The sequence below is a fragment of the Stegostoma tigrinum genome, chromosome 5 (assembly GCF_030684315.1).
Source record: "Stegostoma tigrinum isolate sSteTig4 chromosome 5, sSteTig4.hap1, whole genome shotgun sequence".
NCBI classification, from domain to species: Eukaryota; Metazoa; Chordata; class Chondrichthyes; order Orectolobiformes; family Stegostomatidae; genus Stegostoma; species Stegostoma tigrinum.
The window spans coordinates 105,782,760-105,806,909 of record NC_081358.1 but is presented as its reverse complement, the minus strand read 5'-3'; the positions used below and the strand labels follow the sequence as shown (position 1 = coordinate 105,806,909).

The 24,150-nt window shown below is 42.8% G+C and overlaps 1 protein-coding gene across 5 annotated transcripts in view; it reads left to right on the top strand.

Moving 5' to 3' along the window:
* fam135b (family with sequence similarity 135 member B) overlaps positions 1 to 24,150 on the top strand; it is a 365,288-nt gene that overhangs the window by 111,014 nt on the left and 230,124 nt on the right. For all 5 annotated transcript variants that reach the window (XM_048529329.2, XM_048529327.2, XM_048529330.2 and 2 more), the window contains exon 2: positions 11,501 to 11,597. In XM_048529329.2, coding sequence (XP_048385286.1) covers positions 11,504 to 11,597 — 94 coding nt within the window. In that variant the 5' untranslated portion in view covers positions 11,501 to 11,503. The remainder of the gene's footprint in view (positions 1 to 11,500; positions 11,598 to 24,150) is intronic.

The following is a 24,150-nucleotide window of genomic DNA, read 5'->3' as shown; positions in this document are numbered from 1 at the left end:
GTAACACAAGCACAGTAGACAATTGGCCTACTTTTATCGTAGAAAATTTGTGATGCCTGCCCAGCATTTAGGGATCTGATTGCTTCATTGCCGGTCATGTTGACATGCTGATAATGTTTCTTTGCGAAATATTTTTCTATATAGGTTGTACAGCATCTGAATGTATCCTTAGAATCATAGAAATATTCTGACACATAAAGAGGCCCTTCAGCCCATCATATGGGACGGTGGCTCAGTGGTTAGCACTGCAGCATCACAGTGCCAGGGACCCCAATTTGATTCCTGTAGGCTAGGTGGATTGGTCATGCTAAATTGCCTGTCGTGTTCAGGGGTGTGCGGGTTATAGGGGGATGGGTCTGGGTGGGATGTTTCAAAGGGTGGTGTGGCCTTGTTGGGACAAAGGGCCTGTTTCCACACTGTAGGGAATCTAATCTAATTACATCAGCACTGTCTGAACAAACTAGCCACTCATTTTCCAGCACCTCGTCTGCAGCCTTGCAGGTTACAGCAGTCTCGGTGCAGATCAGAGTTCCTTTTAAATGAGATAATACAGTGTGGAGCCGGAGGAACACAGCAGGCCAGGCCGCATCAGAGCAGTAGCAAAGCTGATATTTTGGGTTGGGAGCCTTCTTCAGAAAAATTCTGAAGAAAGGTCCCAACCCGAAACGCCGGCTCTGTTCCTCCAGCTCCACACTGTGTTATCTCAGACTCTAACATTGGCAGTTCTTACTATCTCTGAGTCAGTTATAACGAGTTCATGATTGCTGCCTGAACCAACAAACTGGGTAGTAGATTCCAGACGCCAACAACCTCTGGATGTAAACATTTTCCTTCATGCCTCCTCTGATCCATCTGCTGATTACTTTAAATCTGAGATCTCTGCTAAATGATTTCAGTGTTGAGGTGACGGATCTTCCCTGCCAAACCTGCCATTATTTTGTTCATCGTCCTCGGACTCCTCCATTCTAAGGAAAACTATGTTGGCCTATTGAATCATTTCTCTTGCTGCAGTTTTCAAGCCCTAGCAAAGTTCTTGTAGATAGAGGCCATCTGGCCCATCAAGTCTGTGTGTAACTTCTGAACAGTATCCCACCCAAACCTGTGCCTCCTCACCATATGCTCATAGCTTCACATTTACCTTGGCCAATTCACCGAACCCATACATCTTTTGGACTGTGGAAGGAAACAAAAACACCTACCAGAAACCCCACAGACACAGGGAGAGCATGCAGACTCCACATAGTTACCCAAGGCTAGAATTGAATGTGTGTCCTTTGCGCTGTGGGGCAGCAGTGCTAACCATGTGCCACCTGTTGACCATCACACTTTGGTTCATGTCACAGAGATAATTTTGGATCCCGCTCATCACTTTTGCTTGTATTCTGTGTGCTTTAGTTTTCCAGAGGAGTATGCCATGTGGAATCTTACCAAATGCCTTCCTGAAATCCATGTGGATAATGTCCACTGTAATACCCTTATCTATATTCCTTCTTTACTTCCTGCATAATTTTAGTAAGACATAATCTTCCCTATTGAGAGCATGCTGAATCTTCCTGATTAATTTGCTCCTCTTCAAGGAACAGTCTCCTAGAGTCAAAGAGTCATTATTGATTCTAATAATTTTCACACCATTGAGCAAACTGATTGATGTATAATTATTTAGCCTGTCCCTTGCACCCTTTTTGAATAATAGTACAATAGTCATAGAACCCCGATCCTCTAGTGCTGTGTCTCTATCTATTGAAGATTGGAAAAACAATCCTTAGAGCATCTGTTATTTCTTCTTTGACAGCTTCAGATGCAATTCATCCAGGCCTGGTGATTTATCCACCTTCAAGGAGGCCAGGCCTCTCAGAAACTCACTTCTCCTTTTGCTTACTTTGTTTAATCATTCAAACACATCCTCTTTAACTTGGATGTCTGCATCGTCCCTCTCCTTTGTGAGGCAGAGACGAAATTCTTGTTGATAATCTTGCCCACATCTACCACACACAAGTCAGCCTCTCCATCTTTGATAGGTCCTACCTCTTCCTTAGCCATCCCGTTGTACTGATGAAACGTCTTTGGATTTTCCTTTAAGTTAGTTTGGCCATGTGCTACATTGTGCTTTTAGTGTGATAGTTACAGTCCTGATATATTTCTTCTGACTTTCTAGTCAGTTACACCCCAATAAGAGTCCTGCCTTGGTGTGGAGAACAATTCAACTGTGGCATTGAAAAGGGAATTGCATTCGTTCCTGAACTTGATCAATGTGGAGGGCTTGGGGGCTGAAGGTGGACGAGTTCTTTGAGAAGGTGACCAAACAGGTAGATGAGAGTAAACCGGTTGATGTGGTGTATATGGATTTCAGCAAGGCGTTCGATAAGGTTCCCCACAATAGGCTATTGTACAAAATGCGGGAGGAATGGAATTGTGGGAGATATAGCAGTTTGGATCGGAAATTGGCTTGCTGAAAGAAGACAGAGGGTGGTAGTTGATGGGAAATGTTCATCCTGGAGACCAGTTACTAGTGGTGTACCGCAAGGGTCGGTGTTGGGTCCACTGCTGTTTGTCATTTTTATAAATGATCTGGATGAGGGCGTAGAAGGATGGGTTCGTAAATTTGCAGACGACACTAAGGTCGGTGGAGTTGTGGATAGTGACGAAGGATGCTGTAGGTTGCAGAGAGACATAGATAAGCTGCAGAGCTGGACTGAGAGGTGGCAAATGGAGTTTAATGCAGACAAGTGTGAGGTGATGCACTTTGGTTGGAGTAACCGGAAGGCAAAGTACAGGGCTAATGGTAAGATTCTTAGCAGTGTAGATGAGCAGAGAGATCTCGGTGTCCATGTACACAGATCCTTGAAAGTTGCCACCCAGGTTGACAGGGCTGTTAAGAAGGCATGCAGTGTTTTAGCTTTTATTAATAGAGGGATCGAGTTCCAGAAGCAAGAGGTTATGGTGAAGCTGTACAAAACTCTGGTGCGGCCGCACTTGGAGTATTGCGTACAGTTCTGGTCACTGCATTATAAGAAGGATGTGGAAGCTTTGGAAAGGGTGCAGAGGCGATTTACTAGGATGTTGCCTGGTATGGAGGGAAGGTCTTACGATGAAAGGCTGAGGGACTTGAGGCTGTTTTCATTAGAGAGAAGAAGGTTGAGAGGTGACTTAATTGAAACATATAAAATAATCAGAGGGTTAGATAGGGTGGATAGGGAGAGCCTTTTTCCTAGGATGGTGACGGCGAGCACGAGGGGGCATAGCTTTAAATTGAGGGGTGAAAGATATAGGACAGACATCAGAGGTAGTTTCTTAGTAAGGGAATGGAACGCTTTGCCTGCAACGGTAGTAGATTCGCCAACTTTAGGTCCATTTAAGTCGTCATTGGACAAGCACATGGACTTCCACGTGGAATGGTGTAGGTTAGATGGGCTTGAGATCGGTATGACAGGTCGGCACAACATCGAGGGCCGAAGGGCCTGTACTGTGCTGTAATGTTCTATGTTCTATGAGTGGGGCCAGCTGAATTGCCCTTACAGAGAGAGCTGTGATCTCAAAATTGCCAAATGGCATTATTTTGTGTTGTAACTATTCTGTGCTTCTGATGGAACATAGCTATGAACAGGGACCATTTATTGTTGATTCCTGCTTAGAATTTATGTAACAAATGCAAGAAGCTTCCGCTCGAAACGGGTGATATCTTAGAAATACTTATAGCGCGGTGGAAATCGTAGTCTTCAGAGCTCCATGCTATTTCTTTATTCAGAATGTGCAGTAAGTTATTAAATGCCCATACAAAGCAGAGCAGCCAAATATTGGATATGGAAATGATGATCTAAAAGAAAATAGTATTATTTTTCAAGGATGCTTTGCAAGTAATTTCATGCATTTGTTTTTTACATTCTGCTCTAGCACTGATGCTCTGTATTTTACAAATGTCTTTGGAAGATTTACATAACAGGTTTTCTTGTAGAAAAGTAGCAGTTTTGATTGCCCAGAAGAACAGAAAGAGAGTATACAAAGGATATAGGGCAGGTGAGATTACACTCCAGAGGAATATACTTGTGGCTGCCAGAGGAAGTGGTGGAGGCTGATACAACTACAATATTTAAAAGGCATCTGGATGGAAATACGAATTGGAAGGGTTTAGAGGGATATGGGTTAAATGCTGGCAAATGAGACTAGATTTCTCTAGGATATCTGGTCGGCATGGACGAGTTGGACTGAAGGGTCTGCTTTACATGCTGTACATGTCAATGACTCTATGATTCTAACCACAAAGGATTTAGTGTCAGAATTGTGCTGTATACTGGCAATTTGATTTGTAGTTAAACGCCACCATGAGCAAAGCATTTTGTGAAGATTACAATAGTCCTTGCTTTTTAAGCATGAGGATCATGGCAGGGATTTTGCCCTGCTGCCTAGCTCCCAGACGGACGAAGTACTAAAAGGCAGCCTATCTTGCATTCCCCGAGTACATTATATAATCTGTAATAAAATGGGGATTAGGTGCTGTCGACCAATTGCTAATGCAAAGAATTGTGCTGTCACGAGAGAAGCCCTCTTAAAAACATGCGAGTGGGTGGAAGATTTGCATTCAGATTCTTCAGCATATTTTCCTGTCGTTCGGAATGCTTATGAGGGACTCTGTTGTAAAGCTCAATTTACATCTTCTGTTCTGCCATTCAAATGTAATCTATCATCAATTGTTAATGGAGCACTTGGATAAATATAACTTGATCAAAGACAGCAAACATAGAATCATAGAATGCATGCAGCATTTGACCCATTATATCTGTCTCAGTACTTTTGTACAGCTATTGCAATTAGTCCCACCGACCTTGTTGTGCACCAGAGCCCAATGATTGTGTTCCCCAACATGTATCCTGTTATATTTAAATTTATCCCTTAGTTTAGTTTTGCAAGTTATTAATGAATCAGCTTCTACTTTCAGGCAGTGCTTTCCACATAATAACAACTTACTAAAGAAAAACATTTCCTCATCTCCTCAGGCTTTAGGAAGGATGTGATGATCCTTGAGAGGGTGCAGAGGGGGTCTCTGAGAATCTTTGTAAAGATGAGGGGTTTGAACTACAAGCTCAGGCTCAAGAAATTAGAATTGTTCTTGTTGGCACGATTATTGGCAGATATGACAACAAGACAAAAGATAATAGAATCATATACACCCCACCGTTTATGGGAAAAAAGTTGTCCATCATCCCTTTAAAATTTTTCTCCTATCATGTTAAAGCTATGCCCTGTAGTTTGGATTCCCCTACCCTGGGGGAAAAAGCCTTGGCTATTCATCTTATCAATACCCTTGATGATATTTTTAAACCTGTATAAGTTCATCCCTGCAGGTTCCTACATGCCAGGGTGAAGAATCCCAGCCTATCCAGCCTCTCCTTATAAGTCAAACCCTTGAGACTCGGTAACATCCTTGTTAATCTTTTTTGCACTCTTTCCAGGTTAATAACATCCTTCCCAATGCAGGGTGACCAGAATTGTACACGATATTCTGAAAGTGACCTCACTAATGTCTTGCACAGCTATAACCATTCCTACTTGTAGTTTCACACGCCAGAGCTTCAAATTGAATTTATACTTTCTAAATGTGACAGTACAGATGCAAAAATTAAGTTTGTTGTAGGACGTGTGTGCCTCAGGACTCAAAGAAATGGACGTGTAAAACTCAGCAATTATGATTAGGTCAGAAAGGTAGATTGCAAATTGGCATAAATTGTGTTGGAAAACAGGGAGGTTGTAAGGTGGGTACTCAAACAGATGTCGAATTGGAGAGTGGCGGAGGAGGAGATTGAGATTTGGAATGGATCAGGAGAAAGTAGGAACACTGACGACTGGGGATCTGGACTTGAATAGGGCAGTGAAAATACAGATATGCAGGAAAAAGCAACCAGATTGGGTGTGGAGTGAATACTTTCTGAGGAGCAGAAATTAGATTAGATTATATTCCCTACAGTGTGGAAACAGGCCCTTTGGCCCAACAAGTCCACACCCCCCGCCACTTGGAGCATCCCACCCAGTCCCATTCCCCCTATAACCCACAGACCCCTGAACACTACGGGCAATTTAGTATGGCCGATTTATCTAGCCTGTACGTCTTTGGACTTTGGGAGGAAACCGGAGCACCTGGAGGAAACCCACGCAGAACAGGGAGAATGTGCAAACTCTGCACAGACAGTTACCCGAGGCTGGAACTGTGAGGCTGCAGTGGTAACCACTTAGCCACTGTGCCGCCCAAAGAGAGAGTAATAACCAAAACCAACAAAACAGCAGATGCTGTGAATCAGGAACAGTGACAAATTTGCTGGAAAAGCTCAGCAGGTCTGGCAATATCTGTGAAGGAAAACGTAGAGTTAACATTCTGGTGACGCTTCCTCAGAGAGAGAGAGAGAGAGAGTGTGTGTGTGTGTGTGTGTGTGTGTTTGTGTGTGTGTGTGTGTGTGAATCGGCGTTGTGATCTGATAATAATACTAGACAAGTCAGAATCTGGAGTGAAATCTGGCTTGATAGATCATAAGTTTTATTTTTTGAAATTTCTTTACAGTGGTTGTCAGTCAATGAAATATGCACACAAGGCTGTCATTGTATTTTTAACAGACAAAATGATTTGATTAATCAAAAGCAACACATATATGACAATTTATAAACATTTTGACAGCAAAAAATATTTCAGTTTTTTTCCAACAATATCCTTTACTAATACTCAATCCAGTGAAATATTGCTCTTATCTTCTCTTTAAAATCCCTTACTGAACTGAAGAGTTTGCAGGCATTTCCTGTCAATGACTTTCTGGACATACACAGGATTTGATTCTTTCCATTAATACCTCCTGAGACACACAGTCACCTTTGCTAACTCACTGATTTTCTCACTAGGAGCTCACTATAAGAGCTAATCTCAAGGCTTTAGTTTTTAACTGGGGGTTAACACATTTGCTAATATGATTTTTTTTCTGAATTGAAACTTACTGCTTGCCTCTGAAATTCAAGTCAAAAATGACAGTGATTGTCTCTCCATTTAGCTTGTTGAGCCTTTTTGCGTAAGTCAATTAGTTTCTTTAATAGGCTATCTTCATATCATTCTTCTCAATGGTTTTCTAACCTAGTTTTTAAGAAAATAAGTCATCCTCACAGAACTAAAACCAACAACCCCTTTTTGAATTCATTCTTTGGATATGGTCATCACTGGCTAGGTAAGTGTTTATTGCCTATCCCTAACTGGCATGACAGTAGTTAAGAGTCAGCCACGTTACTGTAGGCCAGATCAGGTAAGGATGGAAGTTTCCTTCCCTCAAGGATATTAGTGTAACAGATGGGCTTTCCTGACAATCAGGAATGGATTTGTGGTCGTCATTAGACTCTTAATTCCACATTTTTTTCCCATTGAATTCAAATTCCACCATCAGCCATAGTGGAATTTGAATTCAGGTACACAGAATATAACCTGAGTCCCTGGATTAATAGTCCAGCGAAAGAAGCACTAGGCCATCACCTGTCATTTACTTCTAGAATTATGACCTTGGAGCCAGCTATTGCGTTTACTATTGTTAATAAGTAAAGGCCAAGTTTTATGAATGTTACTATATGCTAGAGGTCCACTTTAAATAAGGCACTATTAACAATTGGTAGAACAGATTTCCCCTTGAGAGTCCCTAATCCCACACTTGGTTTCCCTCTTTCATCTATTTATGGGCATTTTCCTGGAAACCTGATGAAGATATTCAACTTAACAAGCTCAGAATAAGACAGCATTGATAGGATATGCTCAGCTGTTATATGGTAAGGATGTTATATGTTTAACCCACAGGGATGCCATCAACAATGGTGGTGAGCTTTTGTGCTGATTTAGAATTTGGGTAAAAACCATTGTCGGATGAAGATTAATAATGCCAGAAACTGGATGTCCAAACGGCACTTGAAACTCAGATTTGTGACTTATTTTCATCACTGTAGTGAGCCTTTGATATGTATTGTGCCTCCAAGCAGAACATACTGCTTTATTCTAACTTGGAACAACTACCTCATTATTAATAGCTGTGAGGCATGCCCTAAGAATGAGAAGGTAGAGTAGTCTGTTTAGTTCATGCCTTGCAATAGTTAACGAAAAATGTATTCTTATGTTGCAGGGTGTCTATTCATGGTTGCATTCAGTGTGAACACATTTATCCCCAAACATGCTGTCATGTATAATCTTCTATGTAGTTGTTATAATAGTAAGCAGTTGTAATCTACTTCAAGGACACTTCTTACGCTTTGATAAAATTTTACATCTATTTTCCTTTCTTTATGTATATGACCAAAAATGAATTTAGTTACTGGTGGAGAATTTGATTTGAAACTTGTGTTCTTGTTAATAAAAGGGTATGACTGACACACTATTGCAAGTATTTACTGTTGTTGTAACATTGTAGAATGATATAGTGGGCATTTAAGTAATTTAGTGAAAGACACACTCCCTGAATCAGTTAGGACATCATTCATGATGTTTTGAACCAACAACGTGTTAATTTAGAGTCTGTACTGAGTTAGCTGATTTATATCCAAGGTAACATGGGACTAATGCACACTGCTTTAGTACTGGTGAGTAAGCAAAGGAAATGTGGGAAACAAATTACGTTTTCTGCTCCTGATCAATGATCTCCTTCCGTCTGTGAGTATTTATTGACTGAGGGCTTGAAAGTTGCACCACAAAGTGTCCTATTATGAAAAATCTCACTGATCTCCTCCCTTTGGCATGCACATGAAAAGTCTTCTTTTCAGATACCAGTAGGCTACTGGTTTCCATGCAGCGGTACAGTACAGAACCTTGAGTATAGATAATAAAATGTGAGGCTGGATGAACACAGCAGGCCAAGCAGCATCTCAGGAGCACAAAAGCTGATGTTTCGGGCCTAGACCCTTCATCAGAGAGGGGGATGGGGAGAGGGAACTGGAATAAATAGGGAGAGAGGGGGAGGCGGACCGAAGATGGAGAGTAAAGAAGATAGGTAGAGAGGAGAGTATAGGTGGGGAGGTAGGGAGGGGATAGGTCAGTCCAGGGAAGACGGACAGGTCAGGGAGGTGGGATGAGGATAGTAGGTAGGAGATGGGGGTGCGGCTTGGGGTGGGAGGAAGGGATGGGTGAGAGGAAGAACAGGTTAGGGAGGCAGAGACAGGTTGGACTGGTTTTGGGATGCAGTGGGTGGGGGGGAAGAGCTGGGCTGGTTGTGTGGTGCAGTGGAGGGAGGGGACGAACTGGGCTGGTTTACGGATGCAGTTGGGGAAGGGGAGATTTTGAAACTGGTGAAGTCCACATTGATACCATTAGGCTGCAGGATTCCCAGGCGGAATATGAGTTGCTGTTCCTGCAACCTTCAGGTGGCATCATTGTGGCACTGCAGGAGGCCCATGATGGACATGTCATCTAAAGAATGGGAGGTGGAGTGGAAATGGTTTGCGACTGGGAGGTGCAGTTGTTTATTGCGAACTGAGCGGAGGTGTTCTGCAAAGCGGTCTCCAAGCCTCCGCTTGGTTTCCCCAATGTAGAGGAAGCCACACCGGGTACAGTGGATGCAGTATACCGCATTGGCAGATGTGCAGGTGAACCTCTGCTTAATGTGGAATGTCATCTTGGGGCCTGGGATAGGGGTGAGGGAGGAGGTGTGGGGGCAAGTGTAGCATTTCCTGCGGTTGCAGGGGACGGTGCCGGGTGTGGTGGGGTTGGAGGGCAGTGTGGAGCGAACAAGGGAGTCACGGAGAGAGTGGTCTCTCCGGAAAGCAGACAGGGGTGGGGATGGAAAAATGTCTTGGGTGGTGGGGTCGGATTGTAAACGGCGGAAGTGTCGGAGGATGATGCGTTGTATCCGGAGGTTGGTAGGGTGGTGTGTGAGAACGAGGGGGATCCTCTTTGGGCGGTTGTGGCAGGGGCGGGGTGTGAGGGATGTGTTGCGGGAAATACGGGAGACGCAGTCAAGGGCGTTCTCGATCACTGTGGGGGGAAAGTTGCGGTCCTTGAAGAACTTGGACATCTGGGATGTGCGGGAGTGGAATGTCTTATCGTGGGAGCAGATGCGGCGGAGGAATTGGGAATCGCGGATGGAATTTTTGCAGGAGGGTGGGTGGGAGGAGGTGTATTCTAGGTAGCTGTGGGAGTCGGTGGGCTTGAAATGGACATCAGTTACAAGCTGGTTGCCTGAGATGGAGACTGAGAGATCCAGGAAGGTGAGGGATGTGCTGGAGATGGCCCAGGTGAACTGAAGGTTGGGGTGGAAGGTGTTGGTGAAGTGGATGAACTGTTCGAGCTCCTCTGGGGAGCAAGAGGCGGCGCCGATACAGTCATCAATGTACCGGAGGAAGAGGTGGGCTTTGGGGCCTGTGTAGGTGCGGAAGAGGGACTGTTCCACGTAACCTACAAAGAGGCAGGCATAGCTGGGGCCCATGCGGGTGCCCATGGCCACCCCCTTAGTCTGTAGGAAGTGGGAGGAGTCAAAAGAAAAGTTGTTGAGTGTGAGGACGAGTTCAGCTAGGCGGATGAGAGTGTCGGTGGAGGGGGACTGGTCGGGCCTGCGGGACAGGAAGAAGCGGAGGACCTTGAGGCCATCTGCATGCGGAATGCAGGTGTATAGGGACTGGACGTCAATGGTGAAGATGAGGTGTTGGGGGCCAGGGAACTGGAAGTCCTGGAGGAGGTGGAGGGCGTGGGTGGTGTCACGGACGTAGGTGGGGAGTTCCTGGACCAAAGGGGAGAAAATGGAGTCCAGATAGGTGGAGATGAGTTCGGTGGGGCAGGAGCAGGCTGAGACGATGGGTCGACCAAGGCAGGCAGGTTTGTGGATTTTGGGAAGGAGATAGAAACGGGCCGTGCGGGGTTGGGGAACAATGAGGTTGGAGGCTGTGGGTGGGAGGTCCCCTGAAGTGATGAGGTCATAAATGGTGTTGGAGATGATGGTTTGGTGCTCGGGTGTGGGGTCATGATCGAGGGGGAGGTAGGAAGTGGTGTCGGAGTGTTGGCATCTGGCCTCGGCGATGTAGAGGGCAGTGCACCATACTACCACTGCGCCACCCTTGTCTGCGGGTTTGATGACCTATTGTTCAATGACCTATTGTTAGCTGCTAATAGTCCCCATTAGCACCTATTCATTCTCCCACGCTGATCCTTCATCATTCCTTTGTCTGTTCAACTGTTTTTCTCTCTTTTTGGGCTCTATCTCTATATACCATTTAATCCTCCCCCTTCCTCTCACCCTATCTCCTGTGTAAATACTAACCTTTTCCAAGAAACCATCAGTTTTGAAGAAGAGTCACTGGAGCTGAAACATGAATTCTGCTTTTTCTCCACGAGTGCTGCTAGACCTGATGAGTTTTTCGGGCAATTTTGGTTTTTGTTTCTATTGCTGTGCTAAAATGGACCGAGAAAAATAAGGAAAGATTGCTTATTTTGATTAATGCAGTGTTTTAAATGTTACTGAAACAATTCCTGGATGTGATGTAACTTGTTTTCTGGTTTCTTTGCTTTCAGGTGATGCTCTTGGACGGATCATGTCTGAAGTACAAGGAACCGTTGAGTTTTCAGTTGAATTGCACAAATTCTACAATGTCGATCTCTTTCAGAGAGGGTGAGAGCTCTTAAAACTGCTGCACTTTCATGCATGGGTTGTTTTCTGCTATTTGCTACTAATCAGTCACTCTAATCACCTTATGTAGATTACACTGTTAACATGCAATGCACTTAGGGCGGCACGGTGGCTCAGTGGTTAGCACTGCAGCCTCACAGCGCCAGGGACCTGGGTTCGATTCCAGCCTCGGGTGACTGTCTGTGTGGAGTTTGCACATTCTCCCCGTGTCTGCATGGGCTTCCTCCGGGTGTTATGGTTTCCTCCCACAGTCCAAAGATGTGCAGGCTAGGTGGATTGGCCATGCTAAATTGTCTGTAGTGTTCAGGGGTGTGTTGGTTATGGGGGATGGGTCTGGGTGGGCTGCTTCAAGTGGCTGTGTGGACTGGTTGGGCTGAAGGGCCTGTTTCCACACTGTAAGGAATCTAATCTAATCTAATATAATAACTGGTATAGTTGACAAGGGGGAGCCAGTTGATGTGATACATTTGGACTTTCAGAAAGTGTTTGACAACGTCTCGCATCCAAGATTATTATGTGAGGTTAAAGTGCATGGCATTAGGAGAAGTGTGTTGAGATGAACAGAAATCTCATTGGCAGAGAAGAAACAAAGAATATGGTCCTTTTCACATTGGCAGGCAGTAACTAATGGGTGCCACAGGGATCGTTGCTGGGACCCCAGCTATTCACAATATATATTCATGATTTGGATGAGAGAACAAAATGTAACATCTTAAAGTTTGCAGATGGTACTATGTTTGGTGAGACGGTGAACTGTGACGAGGATACAGAGATCAGAGGTTATTCACTTGGAAGCAAAAACAAGAAGGCAGATTACTATGTGAATGGGTGTAAATTGGGAGAAAGGAGTGTGCAGCAGGACCTGGGTGTCTTTGTGCACCAGTTGCTGAAGGTAAGCATGCAGTTGCAGCAGGCAGTATAGAAGGCAAATGGTATGTTGGCCTTCGTTACGAGGGTTTTTGAGTACAGGAGCAGGGATGTGTTGTTGCAGTTATACAGGGCTTTGGTGAGACCACACTTGGAATATTGTGCACAGTTTTGGTCTCCTTTTCTGGGGAAGGATGATCTTGCTCTTGAGGAAGTGCAGTGAAGGTTTATCAAGCTGATTCTGAAGTTGGCAGGAAAGATGTATGCGGAGAGATTGACCAGGTTAGGATTATTTTTGCCGGAGCTCAGACAAATGAGGAGGGATCCCACAGAGACTCATAGAATTCAAACAGGACTGGGCAGGATAGATGCAGGGAGAATGTTCCCGATGGCAGGTGTGTCTGGAACAAAGGGTCCCAGTCTGAGGATTCGGGGTAGACCATTTAGGATGGAGATGAGGAGACATTTCATCTTTAAAAGTGTGGTGAGCCAGTGGAATTCATCACCAAAGGAAGTAGTTGACACCAAAACTTTGAATGCATTCAGGAGGTGGTGAGATATGGCACTTGGAGAAAATGGGATCAAAGGTTACGAGGAGAAAGCAGGATTAGTCTGTTGAGTTGGACAATCAGCCATGATCGTGCTGAATTCCAGAGCAGGCTCGAAGGGCCTAATGGTCTCCTCCTACTCCTATCTTCTATATGAAAGTACAATTCAGTGGTGCTGCCCTTTTCATCATCATCTTACATTCAGCATTGTATCCTCACTGCTGATTAACACAATGCCATAAACCACAACATCAATGGTGGAATCTCCTTGTGACATGAACTGGGTATTGTGTAAATTCCATCCTCCATATCGAAGCTGCATTTTACAGGAGCACAGCTACAAGTGAAGCACTGTTAAGTGAATCAGCAGCCAAAGGTTCTGTAGAAGCTTTTACGCTCAGAAAAAAAAGTGAAATATTATTTCCTGAAAGTCTAAATACTGTAGATCACTATACGACTATATTTGGAAATTAAAAAAAACTTCAAGAAGTCAACTACAATAAATTAATCATTTGGATGGCCAAAAAACACCTCCCTCTCTGGGTTCTTGTTTTCAACTTTTAAATGCCTCAATGTTTGAGGGAAGGATAAAGAAAACGCTATAAAGGTATTAAAATCTCTCCTTGAAAAATGATTGCACTGACATGAATGACTGGGTCAAGCTAGGTTTTAATTGTTCAAAATGGAGACAACTCTTCGTTCAATTTGTGTCTGGACTCAAATGTCTTAATAAAAACAGAAAGAACTGCGGATGCTGTGAATCAGGAACAAAGACGGAAGTTGCTGGAAAAGCTCAGCAGGTCTGGCAGCAACTGTGAAGGAAAAAAGTCAGAGTTAATGTTTCGGGTCCATTGACACTTCCTTAGAACAAATATCTTAGTGATGGTTTGGAGCAGCAGATAAGAAGGAAAAAAAGTTAAGCCAATCCTGCACTTTGCACTCCACTGCCTCATGATTTTAAGGGGGATGTTAAAGAAGGAAGAAGAGATGAACAGGATGAAAGAGACAATTTTAGGACTTAAGGCCTGGATTTGCAAAGGTGTCTGGAAGAAGCCATAGAGAGAGTGGGCTGCATTTTTGTCCTCATATGGAGTGGATGGGTATGCAAGTTTACACCATTGCTTTGCTGATTCCATTGGGCCGTCAGTAATTTTATTGAAGGAGGAGACGGAGTCTCATGGTAACTGGTACAATTGGGAATCAAGTTTGTTAGTAACTTGTCACGTTGCTCAGGACTAGTTTATAACTTCCTGAGAACATTACAGCCTGAATTTAGGCAGAAAGCTTTTGTCGCACAGTTATAGTGTCGCTATCTCTGAACTGGGAGGCCTGGATTCAAGTCCCACCTGATCAAGAGGTAGGTAAGAACATTTCTGAACAGGTTGATTAGAAAATATCTACAATATGCATCAGTAGCAGTCCAAATAGACTGAGTCCAAATAGAACACAACAAAATGCTGTGCCATTCGTTGGGAGGGGCCTTCAACCATTGGCACAAAGGTGGCATTTCAAATGGCTTTTTAAGTAACTATAGCCTGTAGCTATACATGTGCTCACAATGTTCAGCTGTGGACTTTATGTGATTTGTCTTGCAACGTATTATTTCATCTCACTGATTTGCAGTGATCTGCAGAGGATGCTGCAAAGGTGTCAGTGTACGAGCGGCCTCTGATATGGAGGCCTGCTGCTTAATGGACCCTTAGTCAGAGGGGCCACAAAGGCCAAAACTTTTGGTGCCTGATGATGGGTGGTCCCGTCACACTGTTCTGTAGCTGCTTCAACACTTGGCTGGTGCTCTTGATCACTAGAGCTGATCGAGGTGTGCTACTGGCGTCCCTGCCATGCATTTTTAGACTGCCAGTACCACAGCACCGCCAATGATATTTTTAAACTTGAATTCTATGTGTGTTAATGCACTATTCCTGTGGTCACTAAGAGTGTTGCCAAATATGGCTGTTCACAAGGTTATTTACTCTCTCGTTAGAGGAACTCCATTGTCCGTAACCAAAAGGCACGAGATGCTGATGATAGAATGGGGGCTCATTCGTTTTCAACTGAAGACCATGAACTGCCTCAGAGGGCTTTTACATGTGGCTACATATATCAGGCTGCTGTGCTTGTGAGGTGCTGCCCACAATTGCATCTCCCCGGGTCACTTCCTCCTGCTTACTCCAAGAGTGCTTCTCACCCAGTCCCACCATTTCCAATCAGGTGGAAGACCCTCCTTCTGAGGACCATAAATGGTGGAGGGTACATTTAAGGGTGTGATGCAATTAAGTTTCTATGTTCAATTTCTTCTGAGTCCCCCACAGATGCTGCAGCTTTACTGACATGCTCATCCGTCATTGATAATGGGAACTGCAGATGCTGGAGAATCCAAGATAACAAAGTGTGAAGCTGGATGAACACAGCAGGCCAAGCAGCATCTCAGGAGCACAAAAGCTGACGTTTCTAGCCTAGACCCTGCTTTTGTGCTCCTGAGATGCTGCTTGGCCCGCTGTGTTCATCCAGCTCCACACTTTGCTCATCCTTCACAGCTGGTTCAGATTCTCCTCTGCAAAACTCAGTATTCCCAATGCACACCACATGCACTGCAACTTCTTTGTCAAGAAAGTTACCTTTTTAACCCTGTCTTCTAGCCATTTTCATCTTTCTATCACCACTTCTCGTTGTACCACCCTTGCAATGCTCCTTGTCAACTTTTGCATTGCATCAAAGATAGTGAGCTTGGGCAACTCACCTCCTTGTATGTTTTCTCCCTAGCATTGTGTGCCATTTCCTCTTGCAAAACAAATAGGACGTTGTTTATAGTCAGTGCTTCCAACCCTTCAATAATACTAAGGTACTGGGCCTATTGGCAGGCATTATCACCCTGGGAGCACATTTTCCCCCAGTTTACGGGCAATACGCACTCTTAGTCTCACTCCCAGAGACTTGAGTGAAACATTGAGCTCACTTTGCCAAAGTAGAGCTCACTAAAATCTTTAGCACTGCTGTCAGGTTCTCTGTACCCACCTTGCCTACTCACACTCATCTATCTCCAAACCCAACTTGCTGGTTTGAATCTTCATCAGGACTGTGCAAATTAATTGGACACAAAACGTCCAACTGTGCTATCTTCCCACAGATGCTGCCAGACCTGCTTAGTTTGATTGGTTGATTTGGTTGATTAACTTACTGTTGTTACATGCACCGAGATACAGTGCAAAGTGTTGTTTTGTGTGCTATATAGGCAGATTGTACCATACAAAGTACATCCGGGTAGCCAAACAGAATGTCGAATACAGTGTTACAGTCACAGAGGAGGTGCAGAAAGAGAGATCAGAATTAACATTTTGAGAGGTTCATTCAAAAGCTGTTCTTGAATCTGTTTGTACATGAATGCAAACTTTTACTTCTGCCTATCAGAGGAGGGTGGAAGAGAATATAATCAGTATCAATTTCTGAATTTGTTCCAGATTTCCACCATCTGCAGTTCTTTGTTTTATTTTACTGTTGGTTTGCCCGCCTTCTCCTGCCGCCCCTCAAGAACCAAGTCCCTTTAGCTTTGCAGCAGCACCCTGGTGCTATTTCACTCTGCAATGGCTGCTGTTCGGCCTTTAGAATAGCCGTGCTTTCAGAATTCTGTTCCCACCTCATACCAGCCGCTGCTAATTGGCAACCAAACTCGCCTTCCAGCTGATGAGGTGTTGACCTCATGGAAAATTGTGGCCTTTGATTACTCTCTACAGGACCTGAAAATGGTTTCAATGTCAGAGTCCTGACACCAAATGCAAGACCTTTCCCAGAGAGGCTAAGGATTGAAATAAATATCATCATACCAGACTGAGAGCAGTTGCTTGTATATCATTCACCATGATGTAGAAAGTTAGCACAGGAGAACAGACATGCATCATTAACATCAGGAGCTTTCAAATCTGCTTAGGCACAACAAAGTACAGAATTAAGTCTTGATTCTGCCCAACAATATATTGCCTCAGCTTCAAATGCTGGAAAATGCAGCCAACTATAGTTGCATAGTATTGTTGTAGTTCTTATCCAGACCACTTAGAATTCCTTCTGTGTGGAAACAGGCCATTTGGCCCATCAAGTCCACACCGACCCTTACACGCATCCTACCCAGACCCACCCCTCCATCCTGTCCCTGTTACCCTGCATATCCCATGGCTAATCTGCATAACCTACAAACCCCTGAACACTGTTGGAATTTAGCTTGGCCAATCCACCTAACCTGCAAATCTTTGGACTGTGGGAGGAAATCGGAGCAAACACACAGTAGACCCATGCGGACACGGGGAGAACGTGAAAACTCCACACAGACAAGTCACACGAAACAAACCTGGCTCCATGGAGCTGTGCTAATTGCTGAGCCACTGTGTCACTCCGACCTTGTGGTCTCCTGACTCAAAACATCAGCGTTAGATCAGTCGATACCAAATTTGGCCATTTTTTTGCTTTGTGAACTGGATAATCTGTCTTTTTCCTTATCTCATTTTGCATGGAAGCCATTCAGTTATCAGAGATTCTGATTATGTACGGTGGCTACATATGAGCCCTTGGGTTAAGGACAGTGTCACAACACACAATCAAGAACATTTACTTGTTGGACTTGACCCAATACATTGCGGCAAGAAAGCTTATTTCGTTCAGTTACTGCTGATAAGTGGAACTTCTGTTACTTATTTACAGATTATTGTTATCTCTTGTTTTGTTCTCTTTTCAAAGCAATATCACAAAGTACCATGAAAGATTTATGAGAAAGACAGTTGAACATTGGCTGGAACACTAGCTGCATCAACAGAAATATAATGGTGCACTGTTTATTAAAAATTGCATTAGGTTTGGGGCCACACATCCAAACAAAAAAAATGGCCAACAAAGTGCCTTAAAAGTGTAATCTGTTACGATTGTGGCTTCTTCCTTATCCATTTGTTTACCATCAATCAAACTGTTGACAATATAGATAAGTTTCAGCTACAATGTGAAAATGGCTGGTATAAGTTCAGTGTACAAACTGGTAAATTGTACAACTGCAAAACCAATTCTGATAGTCTGATACCACTATTTGCGTTTTAATAACTGAATCTCATTAGATCTTTTCAACTATTCAAAGGATACGTAATTGCTAAAGTCATGATATTTAGAGTCATAGAATCATACAGCACAGAAATAGACCTTTGGTCCAGCTCCTCTTTGCCAACCAGACATCTCAATCTGATCGAGTCCCATTTGCAAGTATTTGGCCCATATCCCTCTTAAACCCTTCCTATTTACATATCCACCCAGATGCCTTTCAGATGTTACAATTGTACTGCCTCCAACACTTCCTCTCGCAGCTTATTCCATGCACGTACCACCATCTGCATGAAAAAGTTACCCCTCGGGTCCTTTTAAAATCTTTCCTCTTTCACCTTAAAACCTATGATGTCTAGTTTTGGACTTCCCTACCCTCGGAAAAAGACCTTGGCTATTCACCCTATCGATGCCCCTCACTATTTCATAAGCTTCTGTAAGACAACCCGTCAGTGCCCGATGCTCCAGAGATAAAAGCGTATTCAGCTTCTCCCTATAACTCAAATCCCCTAGTCCAGGCAACAGCATTGTAACATTTTTCCGCACCCTGTTAAATTTAACAACATCCTTTCTATAGAAGGACAACCAGAATTGTATGCAGTATTTTCAAAGTGGCCTCACCAATGTCCTGTACAGCCTCAACATGACAACCCAACTCGCATATTCAATGTTCTTACTGACAAAGACAAGAATGCTAAACACCTTCTTAACCACTGTGTCAAATGCAACTGCACTTTCAAGGAACTATGCCCCTGTACACCTGGGTCTCTGTTTGGCAACACTCCTGAGGGCCCTACCATTAACTGCTTAAGTCTGACCCTGGATTGCTTTAGTAAAGTGCAGCACCTCATATTTATCTAATGTAGTCTCCATCTGCCACTCCTCTACCCATTGGCCCATCTGAGCAAAGTCCCATTGTACTCTGAGGTAATTTTCTTCACTGTTTACCGCACCACTTACTTTGGTGTCATCAGCAAACTTACTGAACTTACCTCCTATATTCACATCAAAATCATTTATATGAATGATGAAAAACAGTGGACCCAGCATCGATCCTTGTGGCACACTGCAGGTCACAGGCATCCAGCCCTAAAAGCAACCATGTACCCCCACCCTCTGTATCCTACCTTCAAACCAATTTTGTATCCAATTCGCTAGCTTCCCCTGGATCCCAGATCTATTCTTACTAACCAGTCTACCATGCGGAAACTTGTCAAACGCTTTGCTGAAATCCATATAGATAATGTCTAATTCTCTGCCTTCATCAGCCTTCTTTGTCACCTCTTTTAAGAAACTCAATTGAGCTAGTGAGATATGATTCCACACTCACAAAGCCATGTTGACTCTCCCTAATCATGCCTTTCCTTTCTAAGTGACTTGCTGCCTCATTTTAGAGGATAGTTAAGAGTTAATGACATTGCAGTGGGTCTGCACTCATCTGTAGGATGGACCAGGCAAAGAGGGTTGATCTCTTTCTTTGGAGGCTATTCATGAACCAGATGGGTTTTGTTGAAGGCAGTGTTTCATGGTCACTATTTGGCTATCTTTTAAGTCCAGGTCCCAATGAATTCAAATTTCACCAGCTTCCATGGTGGGTTTCAAGCCCATGTCCCGAGAACATTAGCCTGTTTACTAGTTCATTACCACTCCCCCACTCCGTCCCTGCTTACAGACCTCACTCACTCTGTCACCCGATACTACTCATTCACTGTCCCATCCATCGCTAACAATCAAAGTGAACCTGTAAACTTAACATGTTGTAGCTCTTGCAATCAAAGGGAGTATGAGCTGTCTTCCCCTAACTCCAGTCTGCTTCAGACATATTCTCCAATGAATGCTGTGCTCTGAATTTCTGGAAAAGCTGGGCCTGCATAATATTGGAAGAAATGTGGAGCAGCATTGAGTCAGGAATGTTTGGATGATCCAGGCCAATGTTTCAAGCTAAACCAGTAAAAGTTTTGAGTGTTAATTGAAGTCTTGGTGCGTGGTTGGATATTGTTATTGCTACCTAATGCTGTCTGCCGCAATGACTGAGGAGTTTATATGATGCATTGCTTTGTCTTTCATACACAGATTTTGGTGTCAGGATTAAAGTAAACTATTTCACTCAGAATGATGGGACATTGGCACAGCAGGTCTCATTGGTTTCAGTCAAAAGGAGAAAACTGACCAATTTTTGGAAAGCTGGTATCAAAACAGATTGACTGTGCTTTGTGACATAGGTGTTTAGACTCACACTGAAGATGAAATGCAACTTACTGCTAATGCAGTGACTAACATGGAGTTAACTTGTTGCTGCAGCCGAAAATGGTTTACTTTCAGAACTGATATCCACCTCTTAATAAAGGCAAACATTCTATATCTTGCAAGCCTGAAAAATACCCCAACAATGTCATGCAGCTTTTCAAACGTAATTTTAAAGGAAATCCTGGCCCGTAATGAAGTGCAGAGAATTTGAAGTGGTACAAAGCAGCTTCCAGGAATGATGAAGATATCGTGTGAACTGCAATAACCATTGGGAATACACATCTGAACGCATAGAATTAGACCTTTTTGGTGTTTTATTCTTAGAGAGTGGCTAACATTGCTTGTGAATTTCCTTCATTTAATAATATTATGTAGACTTCCTGTTACCCCATAAAATTAATGCTGGGATAAGGAGAGAAAAACAAGAGAGAGGGAGGAAGAGAGAGAAAGCAGTGATAATAATGAATGTATTTGTCATGAGCTATCAGGTAGTCTGTACTTTTATTTCTCCCTTGCTTCCTAATTCAATTGCTGCTCAGATTAGCATTTAAATCTGGAAGGAAGCCAGATTTGAGATGTGAAATACTTGAATGGCCAGCAGTGTTAGGAGTCTGTTAGTGCAGTGAGAAGGGTTGTTCAGTCACTTTATTACAAGTTTTCTGGTCTGGATAATCCCATCCCCCCCCTCATCAACTCTATCCAACACCTTTGATAAATAATGCTGACGTTTAAAAGCAATATCTGGAAGCAGCTGATTGCCATAAAGCTGTGACTGCTTTCCTGTAGTTTTTGAAAGAAGGCAATGTACCACTTGTTGCTGATTTGCTCTGCCGTTCTATGAGTGCACACTGCCTGTTTGAAAGTGGTGTCATTCACATTGCCGGTGACCTTTGAAACCCTCTGACCAGTACAAACTACCACCACATCATAAACAACAGCAAGAGTTCAAAAACAAATGCAGCCTTGCCAGTGTTCTCCACATGTGAAGAATAACAACAGAACTACTAATACCAATGGTGCATGATGTGTTTGTATGATATACCTCTTTGGTTAATATCTCCATTGATATATAGTTTAAAATAAATGAGTTTTCAGACCATACAGTCATAAGAAACAGGAACATGAATAGGCTGTTCATTCCCTTGAACCTTCTCCACCATTCAGGATCATTGGTGATCTGACATTCCTCATGCCCACTTCCCTGCTGTTTCCACATAACCATTGGTTTCCCCTATTGGTCAAGAAACTAACTACATCAGCCATGAATACCTTCAAGGACTCTGCCCCACAGCTCCCTGTGGCATGGTGTATTAAAGACTCATCATCTCTATCTTAAATTGGTTCTCGTTTATTCTGAGACAATTCCCTCTTGTCCTAGATTCTCCCATGAGGAGAAACATCTAACATTTACATTAAACTCATAATCAGAACTTATGAGCATGGTAAGCATTTATCTGCTGAAATGTTCTTTGTAACTTTTGAATGATTATTACTGAAGCTTTGGAACAAAGGAATGGGAGGCAGCCATTTTGCTCTTGACCCTGTCCCATGATTTAGCGACATAATGCCTCATCCTTGCCCTAACTCCACATGCCTGCATTTTCACTTAACTCTTAATAACTTTAGCCAAAATTTTCAATTTAAAGTCATCTATCAATTTCAGATTTAAAATGACTGATTAATGTACAATTAATTGCACTTTGTGGAAGGTAGGTACAAACAAGTCCTGTTCTTTGCACATCAAAGTGATCCTAATTTTACAATTGATGAGCCTGGCTTTATGTTTTTGGACCATGTCATTTGGTTCAAAGCTTTGTATCAAGTGAGAGTAGTTTTTTTCAAAATGTTTTCTAGCTGCTTCCATGTATATCCTGAAAAATTCATTCAACTTGCTTCCTAATCCTCAACGTCATGATTTACATCAAAACATTCGTATGATACACATATTTTTGATGAGACTGAAAGCTGCAAAGTGCATTGCAGTAACTCACCATGGCACCTCTGATAACACCTTAGAAATCCACAACCTCTACCACCTAGAAGAACAAAGACCAACAAAGATGCAATAGGAACACCAACACCCACAAGCCCCACTCCAGGCCACGCATCATCCTGACTTGGAAATAGATCAACATTCCTTCATGGCCGCTCGATCAAAATCTTAACTCCCTCCCGAAAAACATTGTAGATGTCTCTCAATGGAGTTTAGAAGAATGAGAGACAATCTTATCAAAACATACAAAATTCTTAGGTCAGTGCAGAGATATTGTCTTCTTGTGGGAGAGTCTAGGAACAGAGAGCATAGCCTCAGGGTAGGGAGTTTACCAGTTAAAGCAGGGATAAGAAGCTGCTGAATACAGAGTTCTTTACTGTAGAGGACTATTGAGGCTGGGTCATTAAGCATATTCAGGGCTGAGAGAAACATTTTTATTCCTTTAGGGATTAAGGGAAGTTGAGGATTATCAGATTAGCCATGATCTCACTGAGTGGCAGAGGAAACTTGATGGGCTGAATAGCCTAATTCTACTCCTATGTCATATATCTTGATATAATTCACCACTATTTACTTATATGTAATCAGGGATGAACAATAAATGCTGACCTAGCCAGTCATGAAAGAGTTTTTTTTTATGAACAGTTTTCAAGAATAGGTATAATGACTAACTTGTGAGTCCTCATTTGTGACCAGTGAGTTGCAAGTGTTCATATTTCATTGTGTTACAATTTTGCACATAGCATGATAAGAAAATTAAAACGGTTTTAGTAAAAATAATATTCAAAAGTGTTTATTTGATTATATGAAATAAATCAATGAATTTATTTGAACACTGCTATTCTGTTTAGGCAGGATATGTATTGTGTTGTGAGTAATAGTGGATTCAAGATCTATGAACATTGTAGCTGTGAACCACTGTTTTATTGTTCATTCGTTCTTTCCTGTGTGCCCTTCTTTTTCCTTTTAACCATGTGATGTGGAAATTGCAACTTAACGCTGAGTCTCAGTTTCACAGAAATTAAAACCTGCAAGTATATGTAGGTGCACAGCTAATTCTGGCAGAAATTCCTTCAGTTTTGTATTGAATTGCTATGATTTGTCAACTCAACCTGAATATGGAATCAGGGGCTGACTGATGATGAACTGGCAAGTGAAACTCCCAGACAAAATAGTGTCATTTTGCTTCAGATAAGAATCAATTTTGACCTTGATGCTCAATCACAAACTGATTCACCATCATGAATGAATACCCAATAGTTGTTAAATTTTCTGATAATCCACTGTATTTTAATCTAAATTTTACTCGGTTCCAGGTTTTCGTAATCACATATTTGGAGATTTTTAAGCCTGTTACTGATAAACATTACAGATTTCAGCCTCTCATTTACATTTGTCAATAAAAATGCTCGCTGTTCTTTGATACTGAAACAACTATCTCTTCTTTGTATTTTAGTTCCCTTGTTATAAAGTCTCATTTTGCAAGTGCATTTTTGATTTTTCTTTAGACCTAAACATTTCCTTTTAATGATTTATATAGCTGATTTGTATATCTATTCGCTCATTCATGGCTCCTGGTGTCTCAGCATTCACATATGATTATTTGCTTTTCTTGGATGCAAAGTGAGTGTCCTCACACTGCAACATTGTTTTGCCAAACATGTCTGATTTGTATCCATTGTACCCGGTGTGGCTACCTCTACATTGGGGAAACCAAGTGGAGGCTTGGGGACTGCTTTGCAGAACACCTCCGCTCGGTTCGCAATAAACAACTGCACCTCCCAGTCACGAACCATTTTAACTCCCC